At 37.3% G+C, this 20727-nt stretch overlaps 1 protein-coding gene across 1 annotated transcript in view; it reads left to right on the top strand.

Annotated features, from left to right (window-relative positions):
* The window catches only part of DOK6 (docking protein 6), a 249295-nt gene that overhangs the window by 113182 nt on the left and 115386 nt on the right, over positions 1 to 20727 (top strand). Inside the window, exon 3 of the mRNA XM_015619506.3 lies at positions 3670 to 3784. Coding sequence (XP_015474992.1) covers positions 3670 to 3784 — 115 coding nt within the window. The remainder of the gene's footprint in view (positions 1 to 3669; positions 3785 to 20727) is intronic.

Below are 20727 nucleotides of genomic sequence, written 5' to 3'. Positions count from 1 at the left end.
TAATCTCCCATATGGGTACCAAAAAGCAGCTCATAAGAATTTGTCAGTGCTTTCATTGTCTCTTTCAGACATTAAATTCCCACCAACAAATAAAATAAAATTCTGTTGTATGTACATTTTGTGCTGACAATATTCCTAAGTGTGTGATGGATGTTGCATATGTGACAATATTAAAGAAGGCAGTATTTATGTACTGATTAATAAGATGACTCAGAAAATCATCTTTACAGTTGGCCATGTGCGTGTGCTCATATATGTCTGTATTTATGTTTCAAACAAAAATTACTATCAATTTTTTGTAGTTTTAATGCCAAGAATGTAATGGTTTTGGCTCTATTATCATTATTATAAGCATTGAAGGATCTTTCAGTAGTCTGTAACACTCAAATTAAGAATAAAGAATCAATCTCGACCATATGACAGAGACTAGAGAAAGGCTTAATATGCCTTGTTGTCACTTTTCAAAGCAATTCTGTTTTCTTTTCTACCATTCCAGAAAGAGAAAATTTCCCTTTTAAGTACAGCAAGATTTAAGGCAACTTTTTCTGCATGGTGTGCACTGCCATACATGCACACACATGTGAAAATGTCACTTTCTGTATCAATTGCTTGTGTAAGAATCACTGGAGTTTTTTCCTCCTAATAGTGTTTTCCCTTTCTTATTGGACTGCCAGCTATATTTTTAATTCTCTTTAATAATAACCTGAATTTCTTTGTGTCCCAAATCCTCTTAAATATTTTGCTCTTATATCTTCCTTTTTAGCAAGACTAGTAGACCTGTACCTTGTCTCTGACTTTACAGCCTTCTGTGTCTTCAAAATTCAGTAGTGACTTATGGATTTGTTATTGTTCCCTCAGGTTTTGAATTCTAGAGTCTGCTCTCTCCTCTGCCTACTAATGCTTTTGTTCCCCTTTTAGGGTATTTCCTTGAGATTAGTGCTTTGGGTGGGTCATAAGAGCCCTCTCACACATTAGTTCATTTACCATGCATAGATCAAGGAAAATCAATAGATACTTCAGTAACTTCTTTAATGGGACAGGGATATTTGTGGTATTCAGCCCTTCTCTTTTCCCCAAGCCAAAAATTAGTGAAATATAGGGATTCTTACAAAACCCTGAAAATGCATGACAAAAGTTGAAATTATAAGGGATTAGGAACCAAATGGTGAGGCAAATGTTGCACCTGTGTCCAAAAAAAAAGGCAAAAAGGTCAACCTGGAGAATACCGAGAATTCTGGCAGTGAACCAAATGTCAACCTGGAGAACTTCTGGCAATCTTCAGCCTATAGAAAGAACTGCGGAGTGAATCATATTAAAATGTATTTACAGAAATGTGAAGGAAAAGACAGTATTTGGGAAAGAGAGCATGGATTTACCAAGGGTAAATCATGCCTGACCAGTACGATCGCCGTCTATGATATGTGATGAGAAGAGCTTTAGCAAGGCTTTCCACATTTTTCCCATGATAGTCTCAAATTGAAGTTGGGACATTATTATTTATGCAGGTGGATGCCTAGATGATGTAAATCTGGTCAGCTAGTCAGACCCAGAAAGTTGTGGTTAATGGGTTATTATGTGGTTAATGGGTTATAACCTACTTGGAAGTCTGTAGCAAGTGTGGAACTGCTGCAGTCCATACTGGGACCTCTCCCTATATTGTTATCAGGGACCTGGAGAAATTAAGGGAGCTTCACCAACTGTGCAGAGAGCAAATTGGGAAGGATCAGTTGATATGCTTTTGGTAGTCAGGCTACTGTGTCAGCAACCTGAACAGGCTGGATGAATGGGCTGACATGGACTTTGTTAAACTGAATAAGGGCAAAACCCAGGTGCCAGCCTGGGGATAGAAGAGCCCCTGAGATGGCACAGGTTTAGGATTGGCAAGCTGGGAACAGGCCTGCAGGTAGGGCCCTGGATCTTGGTGCCTCAAAGCTCCATGGGCTGTATGGACAGAACCATGGCCAGTCACTACAGAGAATGATTATTCTCCTCAGTTTAGCACACGTTAGACCATATTTATAGTGCCACATCCATTTTTGGCCCACCTGTTACAACAAAGCTATTGACAAACTGGAGTGAGTTTTGCTGAAGGCTGTCAAGACAGACTCTAGAGCAGTCTTCATTTCTGGTCACAAGTTCTTCAGCACATCACACATTCCATTTCATGCTTTGTCTCAGTTTCTTTTGTTGGCTTGATGCCTCTCACTGCTCATCTGCTTTCAATATTTTATAGAAATGTCTTTGCCCCAACATGTTCCATTTTTTTACTGCACCATATAAAATCTCTTCTGCTTTAAAAACATTATTTTCAGCATGTAGAAGGGAATGCTGGAACTGTACACTAGGAGCATAACAATTACAAACTGAAGCAAACAAAAAAAGCCCACCTACATGCAGTCCATTTTTTCTGTAGTCATAGATGTCCAAACTCATATGGATGACATTTTTCTAGAAATAAATTCTCCCTGAGGCAAATATCCTGCCTGAAAAAAACTAATTCTAAACTGATAAAGTTTGCCCAGACTTCCAAGAAACTGAGAAGAATAGTTTATAATATGAAGTGTTAATCAGTTTAATATAAGCTGGGCCACCAGCTCTGGTTGGAATAACATATTTTTCTTCTATTTTTGTTAATTGTAGTTATATATTTGCATCAAAAGAAAACAGAGATAGATTGAATTTTTTGTATTGTAAGTTTGCTGCAAGAGTATTTTATTGTTGGTAAGATTTTCAAATATTTAGAAAATAAAATACAAGTTTGAGTTCTTTTGAGAATGCCAGATACATTTTAAAGACACAAGAGGATCTATCCTTACAAATGTAGTGATACTATTTGTCATATTAGTTGAGTTACCTCTCTTAACTAATGAAAATCTGTTCTTGCACCATTAGGTTTTATATTTGATGCAGATTCTGAAACTGATCCAAGTTGTATGAGTATAGAAATTGAAAAATAGATTATACAAAATCCCAAGGCTTAGTTGGTGTAATTTTAAACTGTGTCCACATAGGACTTTATTAAAGAAACAGAGTTTTGTGGAAATTTATTAAAGAAATAGAGCTATTAGGGTTAAGTTTTGTAACTTAAGACTCTACCTATTTATGTGGTTTATTTATCAATTACAAAGCTTATAAATATAAATAACCCTAGGGGTTTAGGAATGGTACTCCTCAGTTTAGTTCTTCCACAGGGACTCAAAACCACAGCGCTGCTCACTCGCTCCCCCCTTCCCCCTCTGTTGGGATGGAGTTGAGAACTGGAGGCACAAAAACTGAAAGTCATGGGTTAAGATAAGAATGATTTACTAGAAACAGCAATGAGACAAGAAAACAGTAACAGCAGCAGTATAAACAGCATAAGGTATAACACAAAGAAACAGTTTACATGGGAAAGCCTGCAACAATATCTGGCTCTTCCCACCATGCTTTCTCCCCACTGAAAGAAGAGAGAGTTCCTTACTCCCGCCCCTAGCAGTGAGTGAGGTGGAATGGAATAACATCTGGGCCTTGCCACACACCTGTCCTGCCTACTGTAAAAGATTAACCCTGTCATGGCTGAAACTAGGGCAGGGAGAAAAACAGTTTATAATAAAAATTGAGCAGTTAAGGTCAGTATTTTTATTTGTACTACTTATACACTGGTCTAAAATAACTTTTCTTCATTTTAAGGTAACTGAGCTGCACAATATCAAAAACATAACCAGATTGCCTCGAGAGACAAAGAAGCATGCAGTGGCAATTATCTTTCATGATGAGACATCAAAGACATTTGCGTGTGAGTCAGGTAAGCAATTGGTGCTTCATCTCTAGCTTGAAGAAATCAAGTTATACATCAAAGTCTGGCTCAGATGAATTAACTCACAATGTCAGAAATTTTTAGCTTGAAGAAATGTGTGGTAAACAAAAGACTTCAGAGTTTGGGGTTCAGGTCTTTTGGGGTTTGGTAGGGTTTTTTTTTAATACATGTTGAGAGGTGTTAGAAGTGTTACAGAGTTCTTTTTTTCTATTATTTTTCTTTGCATGTAGATGGTCTAAAGAATGGAGATTTCCAGCAAAACTTGTAAATCCTAGTAAAATTAACCTGTAAGATGTTATTAAGTCAAGATGTGAAACATTCTTTTTTTAACAAGCTTTGCTATAGGCACTTACTAAACTAATAATTATCATGCCATTGCAAATAAGTGGCAAATACCAGCTAAAACCTCAGGATATTTTAAAGCAGGGTGTCAAGTAGTCTGTGGTTTGAATGACTCCACAGCATAATTACTAGACTAGCATAGAACAAGACTTGGGCATTATGGTACCTAATGGCAGGTAGTTACTTGTGAGACACCGAGCACTGCACGATTAAAGTGCACTATTTTCTTGTTTGAAGGTACAATTGTACACATCTGTGTCCTAGGGTACGTTTTAACAGAAAAAAATTTGTAAAAATACAGGGAAATTCTTTAATGATAAAGTTTATGCTTTTTTAGTGACATATTTGAAACTGTGCATTTTGAAAGTTTATATAGTAATATTATATATTTGTTGTTTTGTTTTTTTAAAATATGTATGTAACATTATGTACATATGGTGAAGGGCCTAGAGGGAAAGGCATACGAGGAGTGAGTGTAGTTACTTGGTCTGGAGGAGACTGAGGGGGGACCTCATTGGAGTCTACAACTTCCTTGTGAGGAGGAGGGGCAGGCACTGATCTCTGCTCTGTGGTGATCAGGGACAGGACTCCACAAATGGCCTGATGTTGTGTCAGGGGAGGTTTTGGTTGGAATTAGGAAGAGGTTCTTCTTCCTGAGGATGGTTGAGCTCTGGAACAGGCTCTGCAGGGAAGTGGTCACAGCACCACCCTGACAGAGTTCAAGAAGCATTTGGAAAATACTCTTAGGCAAATGCTGTGGCTCTTGGGGAGTCCTGCAGAGGGCCAGATGTTTGACTCGATGATCTTTGTGTATCCCTTCTAACTCTGGATATTCTGTAATTCTGTATCAATGTTAACATATAGACATTGCATCCTGTGCAGTCTAAATAATAAATTAAATACACTGAAACAAAATCTGAGAAATGTGGAGGGAGTTAAAAGCGTACAAAGTCTTGAATTATGTAGATTTTAGATCAAGTATTGCATCATTGATATGTACATTCCATCATGAAAGATAAATTGGCAATTTTGTTTGTTAATTAATTTAAGTTTAAAGACACACATAGAAAATCTGTGTCTGTCTATAATCGGTGTAAGAGATCATTAGATAAGCAGTCCACATTAAAGATTTTGAATTCTAATGTGTAGCATTAATAGTGGTTCTATATTATGATTAATAATTGAATAAAAACATTTTAATTATATTCCAACCGCGCTGAAGTCAGGTTTGTGGAAACTTGTTCATTTGCCTACACTTGCATTCCCCTTCTTCCCTAATGAGAAGATCTTGTTCCTTCCCTAGAATTACTATGGTTCAGGTATATTTGAAAAGGTACGGCAAGTCATAACTTCAGAATTCTTTCACCAAAGAAAGGACAAACTTAAGGAAGTTCAGCATGTCTGGCCCACTCATCCCTTTCTTCTTAACATCGAACACAGTTGTATATACAAGGCAGATGTACCTTAAGGTGCTAACAGGGTGTCAGTATGAGATGCTCTCCCTTTAGGCTCTATACAAAGGTGTGTTTGAGTGGACAGAACCCTGGGTGAAGTGGCAAACAAGTGGAGAGCTTGTGGACAGAGATCAAAGTTCAGACAAAGACACGTGATGTAGTAGGTGTCTGCTCTAGACCTTCCCACCAACAAAGGAAGGCAGATGAAGCAATCTTAGGGCTGGTGGAAAAAGCCTCATTGTCCCAGGCACTGGTATTTTTGGGTGACTTTAACCTCAGCAGTAACTACTGGAAGGCCAATAAGGCTGAACACAAGCAATCCAGATTTCTGAAACTGATTAAAGACAATTTCTTGATACAGATGATCAGTAGTGTCCTGAGGGGAGATGTTTGTTTAAGGACGTGCTTGGCAGGATCCTGTGGATCCTTGAAGGGCAAAGGAGCCCAGGAGAGCTATCTAATCTGCAAGGACAGCATCCTCTGAGCACAAGAACTGTTCTCTCCATTCTCAGAAGACAGGCTTTATGGAAGATGAGTATGAATTGACGTGGAGCTCCTGACTCAGCTCAAATGCAAAAAAAAAGTCTTAAAATATAGCAGAGACAGACTACTTGGGAGGGATACAGAGGCATTGTCTATTTGGAATTGTCTGTATTGTCTATAGGAATGAAGTTGAGCAAGCTCCAGCTCAGGGAAGTGCAGGATAGAAAAGGTTTCTTAAAGTGCATCAGGAGTAAAATAAATGCTAAGTAAGCATGGCCCTATTGCTTGCTGGAACATTTGACGTAGTGACAAGGATCATGAGAAAAGCTGAAGTACCTTTTATACTGTGGTTTTCACTTCCAAGGCTTGTTCTCAGGCCTCCCAAGTCCCTGAGCATGATGCAGTATCCCCAGCAGAGGAAGACATAGTCAGGCATCATTTAAATCACTTGGATTTTATATATTAGTGGAACTTGATTGTCAAGAATGACAAGAAGGAGGCTCAAGAAGCAGGGTAACTGTACTCCAGCCAGCCTTGCCTCAGTCCCTGAGAACTCTGTTGGATGGAGCAAATCATGTGTAAACACCTGAAGGACAGCAAGATGAACGGGACTAGAAAAAAACCCTTCCCATATGCAAATCATTTTTGCCATGATGAGGTGTCTGGCAAAAGAAAGGCAGTAGTTCTTATATACCTTCATTTTAATGGTCTTTGACACCCTTTGTGACTTCCTCCATATCCCCCAAAATTGGTGGGGCACAGGATGGATAAAGACACTGTAAAATGGACAGAAAATAGGCTGGACTTCAAAAAACAAGGTTGTGAAACCAAGCTTGCAGCCAGAAGGTACTGGATCTGTCAGGAATTGGTGCTGGGACCAAGACCATCCAATGTCTTCTTTGACTATCTGCTTGATGGAGGTGGAGGGCACGCTCAGCTGTTCTGCAGCCGACACCGGGCAGAAGTGACCCAAACTGGGGAGGCAGGGCTGCTGTCAGAGAGACCTGGACCAGCTGGAGAAATGGGCTCACAAAAACCTAATGAAGTTCATCAAGAACAAAAGCTCTTTCCTCCGGTTTGTGGTAATCCCAGCCACAAGGCAGGCTTGGTGCCAGCTGTTGGGAAGCAGCTCTGCAGAAAAGGCTCTGGGGTCGTGGTGCACAACATGCCCTTGGACAGCATTAGTGAGGGTCTTCACAGCAGCTACTGGAAAGTGATCCTTCCCTTTTATTCAGCACTTGTAGGACCACATCTGGACTGCTATGCCCAGTTTTGTGCACTCAGCACAATATGGACATAGAGGAGTTAGCCCAGGGGAGGGCACCAAGAGTCAGGAGAACATGACATATGAAGAGAGACTGAGGGCTTGTTCAGTCTGTAGAAAAATAGTTCAGAGAATCTTATTGCTTATGTGATCTGAGAATACAGAGAAGATGGAGCTATAGAAGTGTCAGATACCCTGCTGTTTCTGAAAGACTAAGTCTTAGCTGTGAGTATAGTGGAGTTTCATTTAGTTTGCCTTTCTCTATGCCTTCAGTCTTTCTTAGTATAGACTGCATCATATCTATCAGATGAGAAAGATACATAGTTTTGTTTCACTAAAAGCTGTCTCTTTCAACTCTAAATCTTTTGTGTTTTCTGAACTAGGAAGATACAGTCAAAAAAAAAAATAAAATTATTTCCCAAGTCATTTCCACAGTGAATTCTGTCTTCTCACAAGGAACTGTTACCATTTTTACTGCTGCTGAAATGTGCCAAGTACTTGGTTTTCCTGTATGAAACTTAACAAAATTTAAAGAATAGTTGGAGAACTTGCTTCTTATTTGAGATGGGTTCTTTTTTTTCTCTTGTTTAGTGGCACTCATTTATATGGGAAAATGCATAGACTTTTAACAGCCTCACTGTGTATAGTGATGTACACACAATGGTGTTTATTTTGGCAAATCTTGCTACTTCTTTGGTTAACACAATAACTTTACTAATCTTTCTTATTTCCCTTGGCTTCAGTGTCACAAAAACATTCAAGTGGTTTTGACTCAAGGCAAAAATCTTCTAGAATCATTACTTCTTGATCTTGAATTTTTTAGGACCCCAGAGTTTCATAATGTGGACATTTTTCTACTATGTATCCTCTAAATATACAGAAACAGATACCTTGTTTCTTACCATCTTGACTTCCAGAGACAGATGGAAGGACAGTAACATTAAACCCATTGCAAAAGGTCTGCTGAGCACAGAGTCAACAATTTTTTGGAGACAAGAAGAAAAGAATACTCAAAATTGGGTTGATTTTAGGGACTGAACAATGTGAGGTAGGGGTTTTGTCAGTGTTGTACCAGAAAATGATTTTAAATAATGGTATCATTTTGGTTTTGACAGTATGAGCTGATACCTTCTCCCCTGTGTCATCTTAAAGTGCCAAAAAGCAGTACATTTTTCTGGCACATAGCTTTCTTAATTGTGAAATTGAGCACAATAAAACACTATTCTGTTTTAAAATAGGTCTCTAAAGATGCTGAACACTTTGGTTCTCCCTGGAAAGCCTGAGAGCTGTGATAGCAGCCCACTGGGTGTGCTGGCTCAGAGCCTGTGTTTTTTTCCTAAGCTCATGCAGCTTCTAGTCCCTCATCTTGCTTATTGTCTTCAAGGCAGCTACTGGCAAGTCTGAGCTCTGGGTGGGCTGTAACCCCTATATTTTCATTAGAGCTTCAGCAAATTAGTAATCTGAGATGCATCTAATTGTTGGTAATCTTCATTTGCTAATAAAAACATTCTACAGGAAAACAAATCAGAATCCTACATATGCTTTTGTTATCACCTACCCATCACTACTGCCAGTGCCCCCAACATCTACAACAGCTGTAGAAATGTGCTCCATTCTGAAGCCCTATTGAAATATTTTGAAGAGCAAATCAATCTCATATATTACAGTTCCCTGAATAAAAGCATGGAATAACAAGTCTTTAAAGAAGAATTTATCCCTCTTCAGGAAGAAAGGGAAGCTTTTTGTGTCTGTTTCTGACATCTGCTCTAGTGGGCAGAAACTTGTGTCTTTGGTGATTAGAAAACAACATTTTTAAATTCTCTGCCACCATGAGAATTGTTTCAGTGGAAGTAAACTAATGAGAAGTTAGGACTGATTAGCTAACCTGAAAAGTAGTCTATAACTCAGTGAACCTACAACAGACTTTAAAGCATGGGAATTTTTTTTTCAAACCATGGGAAATTGCTGCTGCCCTAACAAGGAACATGCTATGATCTCAATTTGAGCCTTTCTGAAAATGGTGTGAAAGTTACTGCCATTAAGGGATTTTTTTGTGATTTTTTTTTTTAATTAAGAGTTATGAAATTCTGGGCATTTTTTTCTTCATTCTCAAATGTATAATCAAGCAAGTGGAGAAGGCCATTTAGCTCAGGATTCCAGCTGCTGGGCTTGATGTGCTGACATTCCCTGATACCTTTGCTAAAAATGGTTTCAGCGTGGGTCTTGTTTGGTTGGAGACTTTTTGTTATTGTTGTTGAGTGTTTTTCTTCAGGTAGGTGTGTTGTCACTTTTTGTGTCGTTACTGCCATGAGTGGATGCATGTATCTGTTAAGATGCTCTTCTTCCTGCAAGCCTGGTGTCTGTAATATGACTGCAAGACAAGTGTCTGAACTGAGACAAGTGTTCTGAAATGCCCTTTAAACTCTCACAAAACTTGCAGACGTGATGCAGTGAGCAGTGGTGGCTGTGCAGGACCAGCAATAAAACAAAATTGGAGGGCATGAGTACAGATTTAATCTACAATTTTATGGTGCTGTTTTGGAAGTTGTTAGCATGACGAGGATTGTGCCTGAATAATAGCTAGCTTTCAAGGAATCAGCATTCCTTTCTGATTTGCACTAGTCAGGGACAGACCATATGGGGGCTTGATTTTTCCTTTAGTGATGACAGCAAAATAGTAAGTGATACCAATCCCTGGACATTTTATGCTTAGTGGCCCCTCAAGAACAGGTTTGTGTAAAATCTATTTTGATTTCTAAATGACAGAATGTGATGAAAACTGATGAACTTTTAAACCTAGTGCTAAAAAGAAACCAAACATAAATTAAATGAGAGGAGTTGAAAATATTATGAGACAGAGAGGGGAGAGAGAAATTAGGGCTGAGAGGTGATTTTTGTGATTTTAGAATAGAGTGAGTTGCAATGTATGGGTCAAAATCATAGAGAAATCTTAAAACTGCCACTGTTAAACAAATGCAGGTATCCCCTAGGATACTGATATTTTTCTGTGTTCTCTTCAGTACAATGCCCCACTCTCTATAGAAGCAGATGAATTGAAGGGCTTCTTCTTTCTGGGCATGCATCAACTGCAGCTCTGAAGTCATTACAACCAAGAAACATCTTCATTGTTTTTAAGAGGTTATACTTTGGCTTTTCCTTAAAACTTTCACTATTCAAATCCTGGGGAAAATAGAATTGGATAATTGCAACGTGTCTACCAGTTACTTCTGGTTTAGGGGTTTATCCATTCTTATGGTTATTTTGGCTTAATTCACCAATTTTATTTCTTGAATGTTTTGCTTCTTTGATGGTTACCTTGATAAAACTCTTTTATACATCTGCAGCATAAACAGGCTTTTTCTTCTGTATTCTTCTGTTTCAGCTTCTTTTGAGTGCAGTCAAACTGTGATAATCAAGTTTTGTCATAACTCTCCAAAAAAAGTATTACTTTGTTGAAATTGAAAGTCTGTTGGTGTCAAGTGGCATTGTGGGTTTCTTCTAGGTTCATATTTTGATTTTTAAATCTTTTTCATCACTTGTTGGTGTTGCTTTCTTTTCTTAAAAAAAAACAAACACAAAAGCAAATACATTTGTGGTATAATTAGAAAAGGCACAAATTCATTTCATGTTTGTACTGAAAAATCTTTTGGGGTATTGGCAAATTACTACTGATCCTAAGTTGGGCTTTTTGTCCTTGAGAGTTTACACAAGCAAAACTGCTGTGTGCTGAAAGAGAGTGACACATATCAGTGGAGTATTAGATGCAGCTCATATAACTGTATCCTTTGACAGTTAAGAAGCCTGGAGGTTTTGCATTAAAATTACTGTGAAACTTTGAGACTTTGAGATGAAGCATCAGTGCTCATACTTGCTGTTATGACTGACAATAAAAATGTCTATATAAGCTTTAAAAAGAAAGCTTAAAAATATTAATATTGATATTTAAAAATAACCAGATTGAAGTTCCCATTTTTGCTTTAATTTTTGTGACTTGGAACTTCCAGGATCATGGAGATGGTGAAAGTGAAGAAGAGCTTCCTAAATACTGTTTGGGCACTGGAAAGAACACAAAGTTCACATTTTGGATGCAGGAAAATAAACCTAAGTAGTTGAAACTATTCTGAAACATGTTATATTTCACTGTTAAGGTGTCAGAGATTGTTATATGAAAATTTATGACTGTGGCTTTTCTATTTTCTGGTTTTGTTTATTTATATATAGAGAGAAAGGAACCTGCACTCTCCATAAAGCATATGGTTCATTGGAGATCAGATGCATGCTCTCACTTCCATACGTAATACAATGTGTGAGATCTAAAGAGTGAAAAGACAGGCATTACATGAAATTAAATGCGTTCCTCTTCTTTCGTACATTCTCCCTTTTTAATCACAATTTTTGAAACACTGTCCACTTTCAGGGCAAAGTTCAGTCTGATTCATGGTAATGTTCAAATTTACTTAGAATTTATATTCTTTTATTCTAGACAAATAGTTTCATTTTCATTAATAATGACTTTTAGATTTTTTTTTCATTTTTCTTATAAATAGGCATCTCTGTTCTGACTTTAAAATATATAAAGTAGAAATATTTGAATTCTGCCTCTCATTGCTCTTGGTTGCCAGTTGATCCTCATTTTTCTTGGTTATCTGTCTGAATTACAGTGTTACAATTTTCTGACACATACTGGTAATATATATTCCTGGCAAATGGAATGAATGCAGAAAATTACACTCCATCCTCAGGACATAGCTGTTGATGGAACAGGTTCTACACTGTTGCTTTCCATCCTTTTCAGTCACTTATAGGTTATTAATTGACTTTGTTCTAAAATTATTTCGCATTTAAAGGATATTTTGCGTAGACAAAGTCATATTTTTAGTTTCTTTAGTAGAATGCTAAATCTGAAAACACAAAATGGTCACCATCTTTTCAGCACTTCTTCCAGGCTGCTGCATTCTCAGTTTATAGAGCAAATGTGGGACAGGAAGGAAGGAAGGAAGGTTGACTTCCAGCAGGAGCACGCACAGGTGCTGTGATAAAATAAGTGGGAAAGCTGTAACATTTCTAAATGCAGGAAAGGTAAAGTTGCTCTAAGACTGCAATATGGGAAACCCTAAAGTTCAGACTTCGAAAGTCAAAATCTTCGGAGGCTGAAATTTGTTTTTGTTCCTTAAGTTTTGATTAGGTAGTTGTGTAAATTGCAGAGGTGATAAGGATTCAGTTGCTCTCACTGTTCACATACTGAAAACTTGTCTGGAGGCTCTTCAATAATGTCTAACACAGTGGATATAGATAGGTGCTCTCCATCACATTTGAAAAGTCATGGCAGTCGAGTCAAATCCCAGGTGACTGGGGGAGAAAAGAAACATTGTATCCATCTTTTTGAAAAGTAGAAATTAGGACCTTGGTCAGTACTGAGCACCCAAGACATTTTATGATCCTAAGTAGAGAAGTTCTTTTGTCCTGGACAAATGTATTGAAATGCACACACTCTAAGTGCTTTCCTTATCACAGTTTTACTCAAAGATATTGAAATTTATGTGAAATATAAACTGTTCCCATAGGAACGAAAGCCAAAGAAGATAGCTAAGATAATGATGAATTATCTATTTTAGAGTACATGTAGAACTTCTTGAAAATAAAAGATTAGGAAAAAATTTTCCTGCCAGCAGAAACTGAGCAAGTTCAGAAGACAAAGAGAGGAGATCAAGAAGATTTCAGCTTCATCTGGTAGATGGTGCGAGGTCAGCATCATCTTGAATAGTGAATTTAGACTAAGAGAAATGCATGAATCTCAAAGCCTCTGCCCTAGAAGTTCAACATAGTTGCCTTTCCAAGCAAGCATGGAGTGGAGGTGGGTTAGTAATGCTGAAGTCCTGAAGTGCAGGATTTCAGGCATGTGAAGTTATGGAATTGTTTGTTGGACTTTAATAGAAAGTGTCTTAGTTGCTCAGTTATTGGTTTGGATTTTGGGGGTGGGAGGGGTGTAAGCTCTTAAAAATCAGTGAACATTTTACTATCTGCAAGCTCTATGTTTTTATACTAGGACAAAGTATGTGTTAGTGAGATGACAGAAGCCCATAAAAACACAGAACTAACAACATGGTCTAATGTTTGGCTAAAAAAAAAAAAATAAAAAAAATAGGTTTTCCTTAGCCTCTGGCCATTTGTTTTAAACAGAAAGCTGAAGTTGCTAGTATGTTGTGCATTTCTGTACAACAGGATTTCTTTCTGATCTCATTTTGGGATTCTTAGTGGTTTTGATTAAAGTACTGTGCCATAAATAACTTCTAGTCCTATGAAACAAAGATATGGAGATCCTTTTGTATAATTCATGCCATAAATTATGTTAGAAAAATTTTTAGTCATATTGTAAGTGTGAAGGTCCAAATTTACTTCCTCTCTTGTGAACACATTTTATTAGAAGGTAAAGCAGTAAGACACACCGTATTTTAACATGCCTTCATGCTAGCTACACCTGGTTTTTAAAAGTATTGGCCTCCTTTACACAGGCATTCACATGCAGTAAATAAAGGATTACAGAAAACAGTCAGAGAATCTTGATGAGTTTTGTGCATAAAATTTCCTCATATTCTGAGTTGTAATTGGTAGTTTGCAGATGAAGGACTGGGATAACCTCATAAAGTGGATGACAAATAAATGTGTCAAAGTCTGGAAAAAAATCTCAGGCAGAGGACTTTCCTCTATATTAAACATTAGCTATATGTTTATATAGATGATATATATATATAGGAGATATATATGTGGATATAGAATCCAATTTTGCTAAAATATCCATGTATGGGGTTGTAAAATGGGGTCATGACATGAAACAATACATTGTGCTTGAAAAGGATGAAGTTTACAAGCAAACTTTATGTCTCCATTTTAAAATTACTTTTTAAACATCCATGTACTAAACACTCTGATGTTTGTAGAGAAGACCACAATTAACTTGTTTCTGTACACTAAGCAAGGTAATTTCTTACTTTAATTTCTTTCCACAACATAAAAGGCTGTGGGATTTTCTAAAAGACTTTTTGCCATCATCATTGTACTTAAGGCTGGTATTTCCACACGGTGTTCAGGTTTTTAGGTATCTTGTCCTGATTTTATTAGTCTGATCATAGAAATGAATTTGTAACAAACAGCACATCTGAACCTCCAGGGATGGTGATTCCACCATTTCCCTGGTCAGCCTATTCCACTGCCTCACCACCATTTCAGTGAGGAAATTTTTCCTAATATCTAATCTAAACCCCCTCTGGTACAACTTGAGGCCATTTCCTAGTGGATTGCATCTTGCCTCTAGGGTTTTTTTAACATAATTAAAAGAAACAAAAGTATATCAGGAGTTCTATATCAGGTTGAAAAGAGAATGGCATAGTATATATAGTTGAAGCTAGATCAAAAGCCTGTCTACTCCATCTTGGTTAGTCTGTCCCATGCATTATGCATGTGATGTTCTTTAATTGAGTAATTTGTTATAAGGACCTCTGATGTGGTAGGTATTTGGGAAAAAAAGTAAATGAGACTTAGTATTTTAAATAGTTGTTTTGTTGGTTTTGGTTTTTTTTTTTGGAAAGCCAGGAGAAGTGGATTCAATTTCTTTCCTAGACTGATACTTTCTAGCATCCAGCACTACAAAATGTAATACAGTATATTTGTGTGCTTTCAAATCTATAACTTCCTGTGCTCTAAAGACTGCAATTTAAAAATAGATTTTTAAAATGTTCTTGTAGAAGGAAAATTCAAACAAGATGTTTTCCTTCAAAATTCAGGCAAGACTACAAAGCTTGATCATCAGAGTTATTCTTCCCCAGTCTTTAGGCTTTAGATCCCCATCAACATGATACAACTGCACCTGATGCTGAAGCTGTGGATTCTTCAGCAGCCTGCCAGGCAGAGAGGCAGCGAGATGGGTCGTTGTCTGACTGTGCATTTAGGTCTTGATGCATCTGGATTTACCCAGAAAAGTCTCAACCAGCTCTAAGAATAGCCCACTTTAGAGAAAATCATCACTTGTCGTTAGCTTTATCCCTTAAAACTGCAGAAATGTTAGCACCTTGTTAAGGTGTGTCATCTGCAAAGGGCTGTAGTTTCTATTGCCTGATGATGAAGAATCAATAAGGAATTATTTTTTTGGTTATGTCTTCATGCTTAGATATAACCAGTCTTGGCTGCAAGCCAGATCTAGTCTGCAAATAGTGGAGCTTGATGTTAGGAAAGCATCATGTCTTTGCAAATTCCCCATGTTTCTCACCTGGTTTGCAGTAGAGTCAATATAAAAACATGATCGCCTGCTCTTACTGGGGAACATGATGACACGTCTGCAAGCAGGCAGGGCATGTTCAGTGGCTATATCCAGGCTGTATTGTTGGGTAAGAGAAATCTGCACTACCTCTGTTTCCAATATTCACATCTAGAGCACAGAGAATATGTGGTTATGTTGTAGTGATTTGACCTTGGCTGGATGAGAGATGCCCACTAAGCTGCTGTCTCACTTCCACTACTCAGCAGGACAGGAGGAGAAGACACAATAAAAGTTAATGAGTCAAGGTAAGTACAGGGAGTTGTTTGTGAAGTACCAAAACAGGCAAAACAGACTTGGGCTAGCGAGCAACTGAGTAGGATAGTGAGAAGAAAAAAAAGATCTGAAAACACGTTTTCCCCACCTCTTCCTTTACAGGCTCAACTTCAGTTCCAGCTCTTCCCCTGAGCAGAACAAGGGGATGGGAAATGAAGGTTGCAGCCAATTCATAATACTTTGTCTCTGTTGCTCCTGCCTCATTTTTCCCCCTGTTCCAGCATAGGATCTTTCCCATTGTATACAGTCCTTTGCAAACCTGCTCCTGCATGCACTCCTCTCCATGGGCTGCAGCTGCTGCCAGGAGCCTGCTCCTACACAGGCTCTGCATACATTCTCCACAGGCTGCAGCTTCCTTAGTGCATGTGCCCCTCCTTTAGCATGTCTACGGGCTGCAGGTGGATCTCTGCTCCATGCTGGTCCTACATGGGCTGCAGGGGCACAAGCTGCATCACCATGGTCTTCACCCCACACTGCAGGGGTCTGCTCTGGCACCTGGAGCATATCCTCCCACTCCTTTCACACTAGTGTCTGCAGGGCTGTTTCTCTCATATTTTCCTTCCTATCATACATTACCATACCTTAAATGTCTTTTCACAGGGGTACTATGAACATTGCTGATGGGCTCAGCTTTGGCTGGAAGCAAGTCTTCCTTGGAGCTGGCTGGAATTGTCTCTATTCAACATTAGGGCAGCTTCTGCTGTTTTCTTAAAGAAACCACTTCTCCAACACACCTCGACACCAAACCCTTGCCATGTAAACCCATTACATAAATGAAAAAATATTAGTGTATCAAGGAATTGTTGGCAAGTTTGAGATAATCCTTTGTGATTGTGTATCATTCTCCCTCCCTCCCTCCCTCCCTCCCGCCTTCAATAATTCCATTTTGGGGTTTTTTTTTTGTTTGGTTGGTTTTTTGGGTGTTTTTTATTGTTGGGACTAGCAGTACTAAGGCTCTCAGGTTTTTATCTTATCTGTTTCCTTTGATTATCACTCGCTCCAGCTCCTAGTCCTTTCCCAGGTCTTCAGGAAAGTACTGGTATGGGACATTACTGACTTGGTACTAATATGCCAGTGGAGGTGTACATGGGTGGTGAAATTTTAGGCTGTTTTCTTTTTTCCACTTTTTTTTTTCCCCACTTTAAAAATTTCTCCAATGGTAATAGAAGATGGAATTGCATAACTCATAGCTATTGTGTTTGGGCATATTTCTACTTCCTTTCCCTTTGGGATTAGTGTAAAATCCCATTTGATATCCACAAGTTTGCTAACACTGGAGTGGAAACCAGGTATCAGCTGAGATAAAAAGGCTTCTGATCATGTACATGGAATATAGGTCAGATCTCCTGGGATTTGTGAATATGTATCACCTCATAAAATTAGATGATTTCTGCAGTTCCTGACCTCTCCTGAGAACAGCATACATTTAGTGACAGCACAAAAATCATGACATTAATTTATAGATTGAATTTGGCATATTGACAAGTGATGTATGGTTGGTTGAGCCTGGGGAGAGTTCAATGAAGAACATGGTGATTTACTGCTGCAAACCTAAAACACACAATCTATTTTCCATTCTCTGTCACTATTCAGCTTGCATTACATTTGGCTACTTATGGTATGTAAGGTATACAGGACTGTTGGCAGCTTAACTGTTTCAAGGCTTTTGAAACACATTTGTCACTGAATGAAAGCAGCCTGAAAAGAGTATCATGTGTAAAAGAGCACAGAAATCTTTGTGCACTTCTAATATGCACTTGAGCATGTATTCAGCATTGGATATTCTACTTCATGTACAGTCTAGGCATGGAAACCTTGGGCAAATTTGTGCACATTCAAAAACAAAATCAAACCAGACCATAACAAAACAAATTAAAGGTAAGCATTTGGTGTTCACTGTCCATCTCTCTTCATAACATTTTGAGAGGTTGCCACAACCTCTAGTGGTATCAGCATTAGCACAGCCCCATGGGCTGTAGAGCAATCAGATGGCCACTGCAGCCAGGGTGATCCATAAAGCTTCTACATTGGCATTTCACTGCTCTCTGGTGTTGAGAACTAGCAATTCTTAACAATTAAACAATTAAACAGCAATTTTAAGACTGAACCACGTGTTGGATTGCTACAGCTATGAAATGATAGGCAAATACAAGGGTTTATGTGACTCTTGTAAGATTTTTCTAGAGCTGTCCCAGTTCTCATACCTGCAGAGAAAAGCTGCTTAATGCATTGTCACAGCTCATTCAGTTTTTTAATCTCTCTGCCAATATTTAAGGGGAAAACATATTAAACTATGACTTACCTTTAAGAACATAAGCAAATAAATTTTAGGTAGAAATAACTCTGAATTTCAATAATTCAAGTTGTTCTCTTTTCCTGTGTAATTTAAAAGACTGCCACAGATATGGTAGATATGCAGATGAATCACTAGCACACCAATTGCAGATATTCCAGTAACTAACTAGTGTATTCCAAGACAGCTGAATTCCTCTGTTTACAGTCATTGAAGATCCTGAGTGTAAGTTCCAAGCAATTTTTCAGAGAGGAGTTGTCCTTTTTCCTGGTAAATAAATAAAAATTATTTCCTGAATTAATTTTACTCTATGATGAATTTGGGATGTTCAGCCTTAAATTCTTGGAGTTCTTGTTTTAAATAAGGAAATTCAGTCTAAGGCTGAGAAGCAAATTGTGCTTCAGATGTCCAAAGAAGCTTAATTTAAAAAATCCCAATTTATCAGTCATAATCACTGCTTAATGTAATTTTAAAGTAGTGTGATTTTAAAAAGTGCCCCCAAATATGTTGCTTTTCTTCAAATCAGTATGGTATTTAATGCAATTCAGTCTTCTATATGTGAGGATTGCAATGAAGAAAAAATATGAATGTATTTTCTGTGATTGCAGTTCAAGTACATTCATACAACATTTTCACAAAAACATACAGATAAATTATCCTGTTTGCTGTATAAAATGCCTTTTTTTTTCCCCATTACCTTTCCTACATAAAGAATGTCTACTTTTAAAGTTTTGTTTTAAACAATTTCAACTGCTTCAAACTACTTCTAAATCCTCCTTGCAAAATCTGAGGTTAAAACTGAATTTTTTCAATGGGAAACAACCATGGAAAAGCTGTTGTTGCCTTTTAGCTTTTTCTCATTTAGTTAGCTCTGTTTATCTCTTTTTTTTTCAAATGTATAAAATAGTGTATTAATGTGAAAATCAGGCAAGGTGTTAATGATGACAAATACATTGATTTTTCCCTTCCTGCTGAAACAGCTACAATTGGTACAAAAAAACTATATTAAAATAGAGAAAATGTATGTTCTGATTTGAGAATTTTTTTTTTGCATTTTGCTATGGATTCAGTTTTTATCAACTTATAAACGTTGAAGAAGAGAATAAACATCATATTGGGTTTGAGTTTTGTAGGTGTTTGATGGATCAGACTTGCAGTGCTGTTTGATAGGTTTTGATGACCACTTATTGTGACAGTTTCTACTACAAATCAAGCAGGTTTAGGGTTGCTTCATATTAGATGGAGGTTTTTTTTCTTAATTTAAATTAACCAATCACTCATTTCATGCCATAGTGAAGTCAGAATCAATGATTCTCTTCACAAAAGTAATGCAAATACTTCCAAATATGTCCAAGTATATTAATAACACATTCATATATTGTTCTGGCATATGTTATGGGTTTATGATTGATATTAAATAAAATTTATATGACATGTACTAGACTTCTGATGTCTTATGAAGGTTAGAGTCTTACTTTAAAGTGAAATCTCCATATTAACTGGCATTATGAAGAATCTTGCTCTGCTTCTAAAGGATAGAACATTAGATCCATTAACCTTCAGGAATACTGTACATTTTTAAAATGTGGGAGATTTCTTATTTTTTCAAGAAAAAAGGGGTCTGTGTGTGGACTTAATTTTGCAATTTTTTTTTTTCAAATGCAGCACCATAAAATTACTAGTAACTCTTGTGAGACTATCATTTTATTGGGTAGAATTAAGGAGTGTTTAGCCTGCATTTTCATAATCATGTAAGACAAAGTTGAAAAACTAATCTAAAGGTCCTTGTTTGTTTTTTAACCCAAGCCTTTCCTTAAAAATGTGTGTAGTATTAAAGTTAAAATACATACATTTTATTGTTATTTTCCTAATAATTAAATAATATTAACTGGTCTATTATAAAGAATCATTTGTTTGTAAACTAGACATATTTTAAAATATTCCTGTGTTTGGGATAAAATCTAACCCTATTGGCCAGCAGAAAAATTAAGCAAGCTTAGACTTAGTGAAGTGGAAAAGGGAATTAAGACCATTTAATCACCTTCCAAATAAGAACAATGGTTCACTAAAATAAATTATCTCTGTTTCATAAATGGGAAGTACCTTTTAAAGTGTCCCCCCATGGCAGCCCTTTGGAGTGTTGTAGGAAAATGGTCAACTCCATTTCATAACGGAACCTGCTCAGTGACAGTGTGATTTTGCCTGTCTCTTTATGAAGTTCTTTACTGGCCAAACCTCTCAGTAGTTTAGCATTTGGTTTCAGTTTCAAGGGGAAAAAAAAAAGAATCCTGTATCTGAAGTTTATATTCTATAAATAAAAGATGAAGTCAATATTATATCTGTTACTGATAATTTTGACTGGACCTAGAAATTGAAATAATCAAATCAGAGAATGTGCTGTGGACGTATAAAATAAATATGTCTAATAAATGTAAAATTAAAGATAATTTGAATGTGCTAATAGACAAGCCTCTAGATAATTAAGTTAACCTGTCTAGGAAAAGGCAT

This window comes from Parus major, chromosome 2, assembly GCF_001522545.3.
Source record: "Parus major isolate Abel chromosome 2, Parus_major1.1, whole genome shotgun sequence".
NCBI lineage: Eukaryota > Metazoa > Chordata > Aves > Passeriformes > Paridae > Parus > Parus major.
Note: the sequence above shows the minus strand (reverse complement) of the source record. Positions and strands in the feature narration are given on the sequence as shown.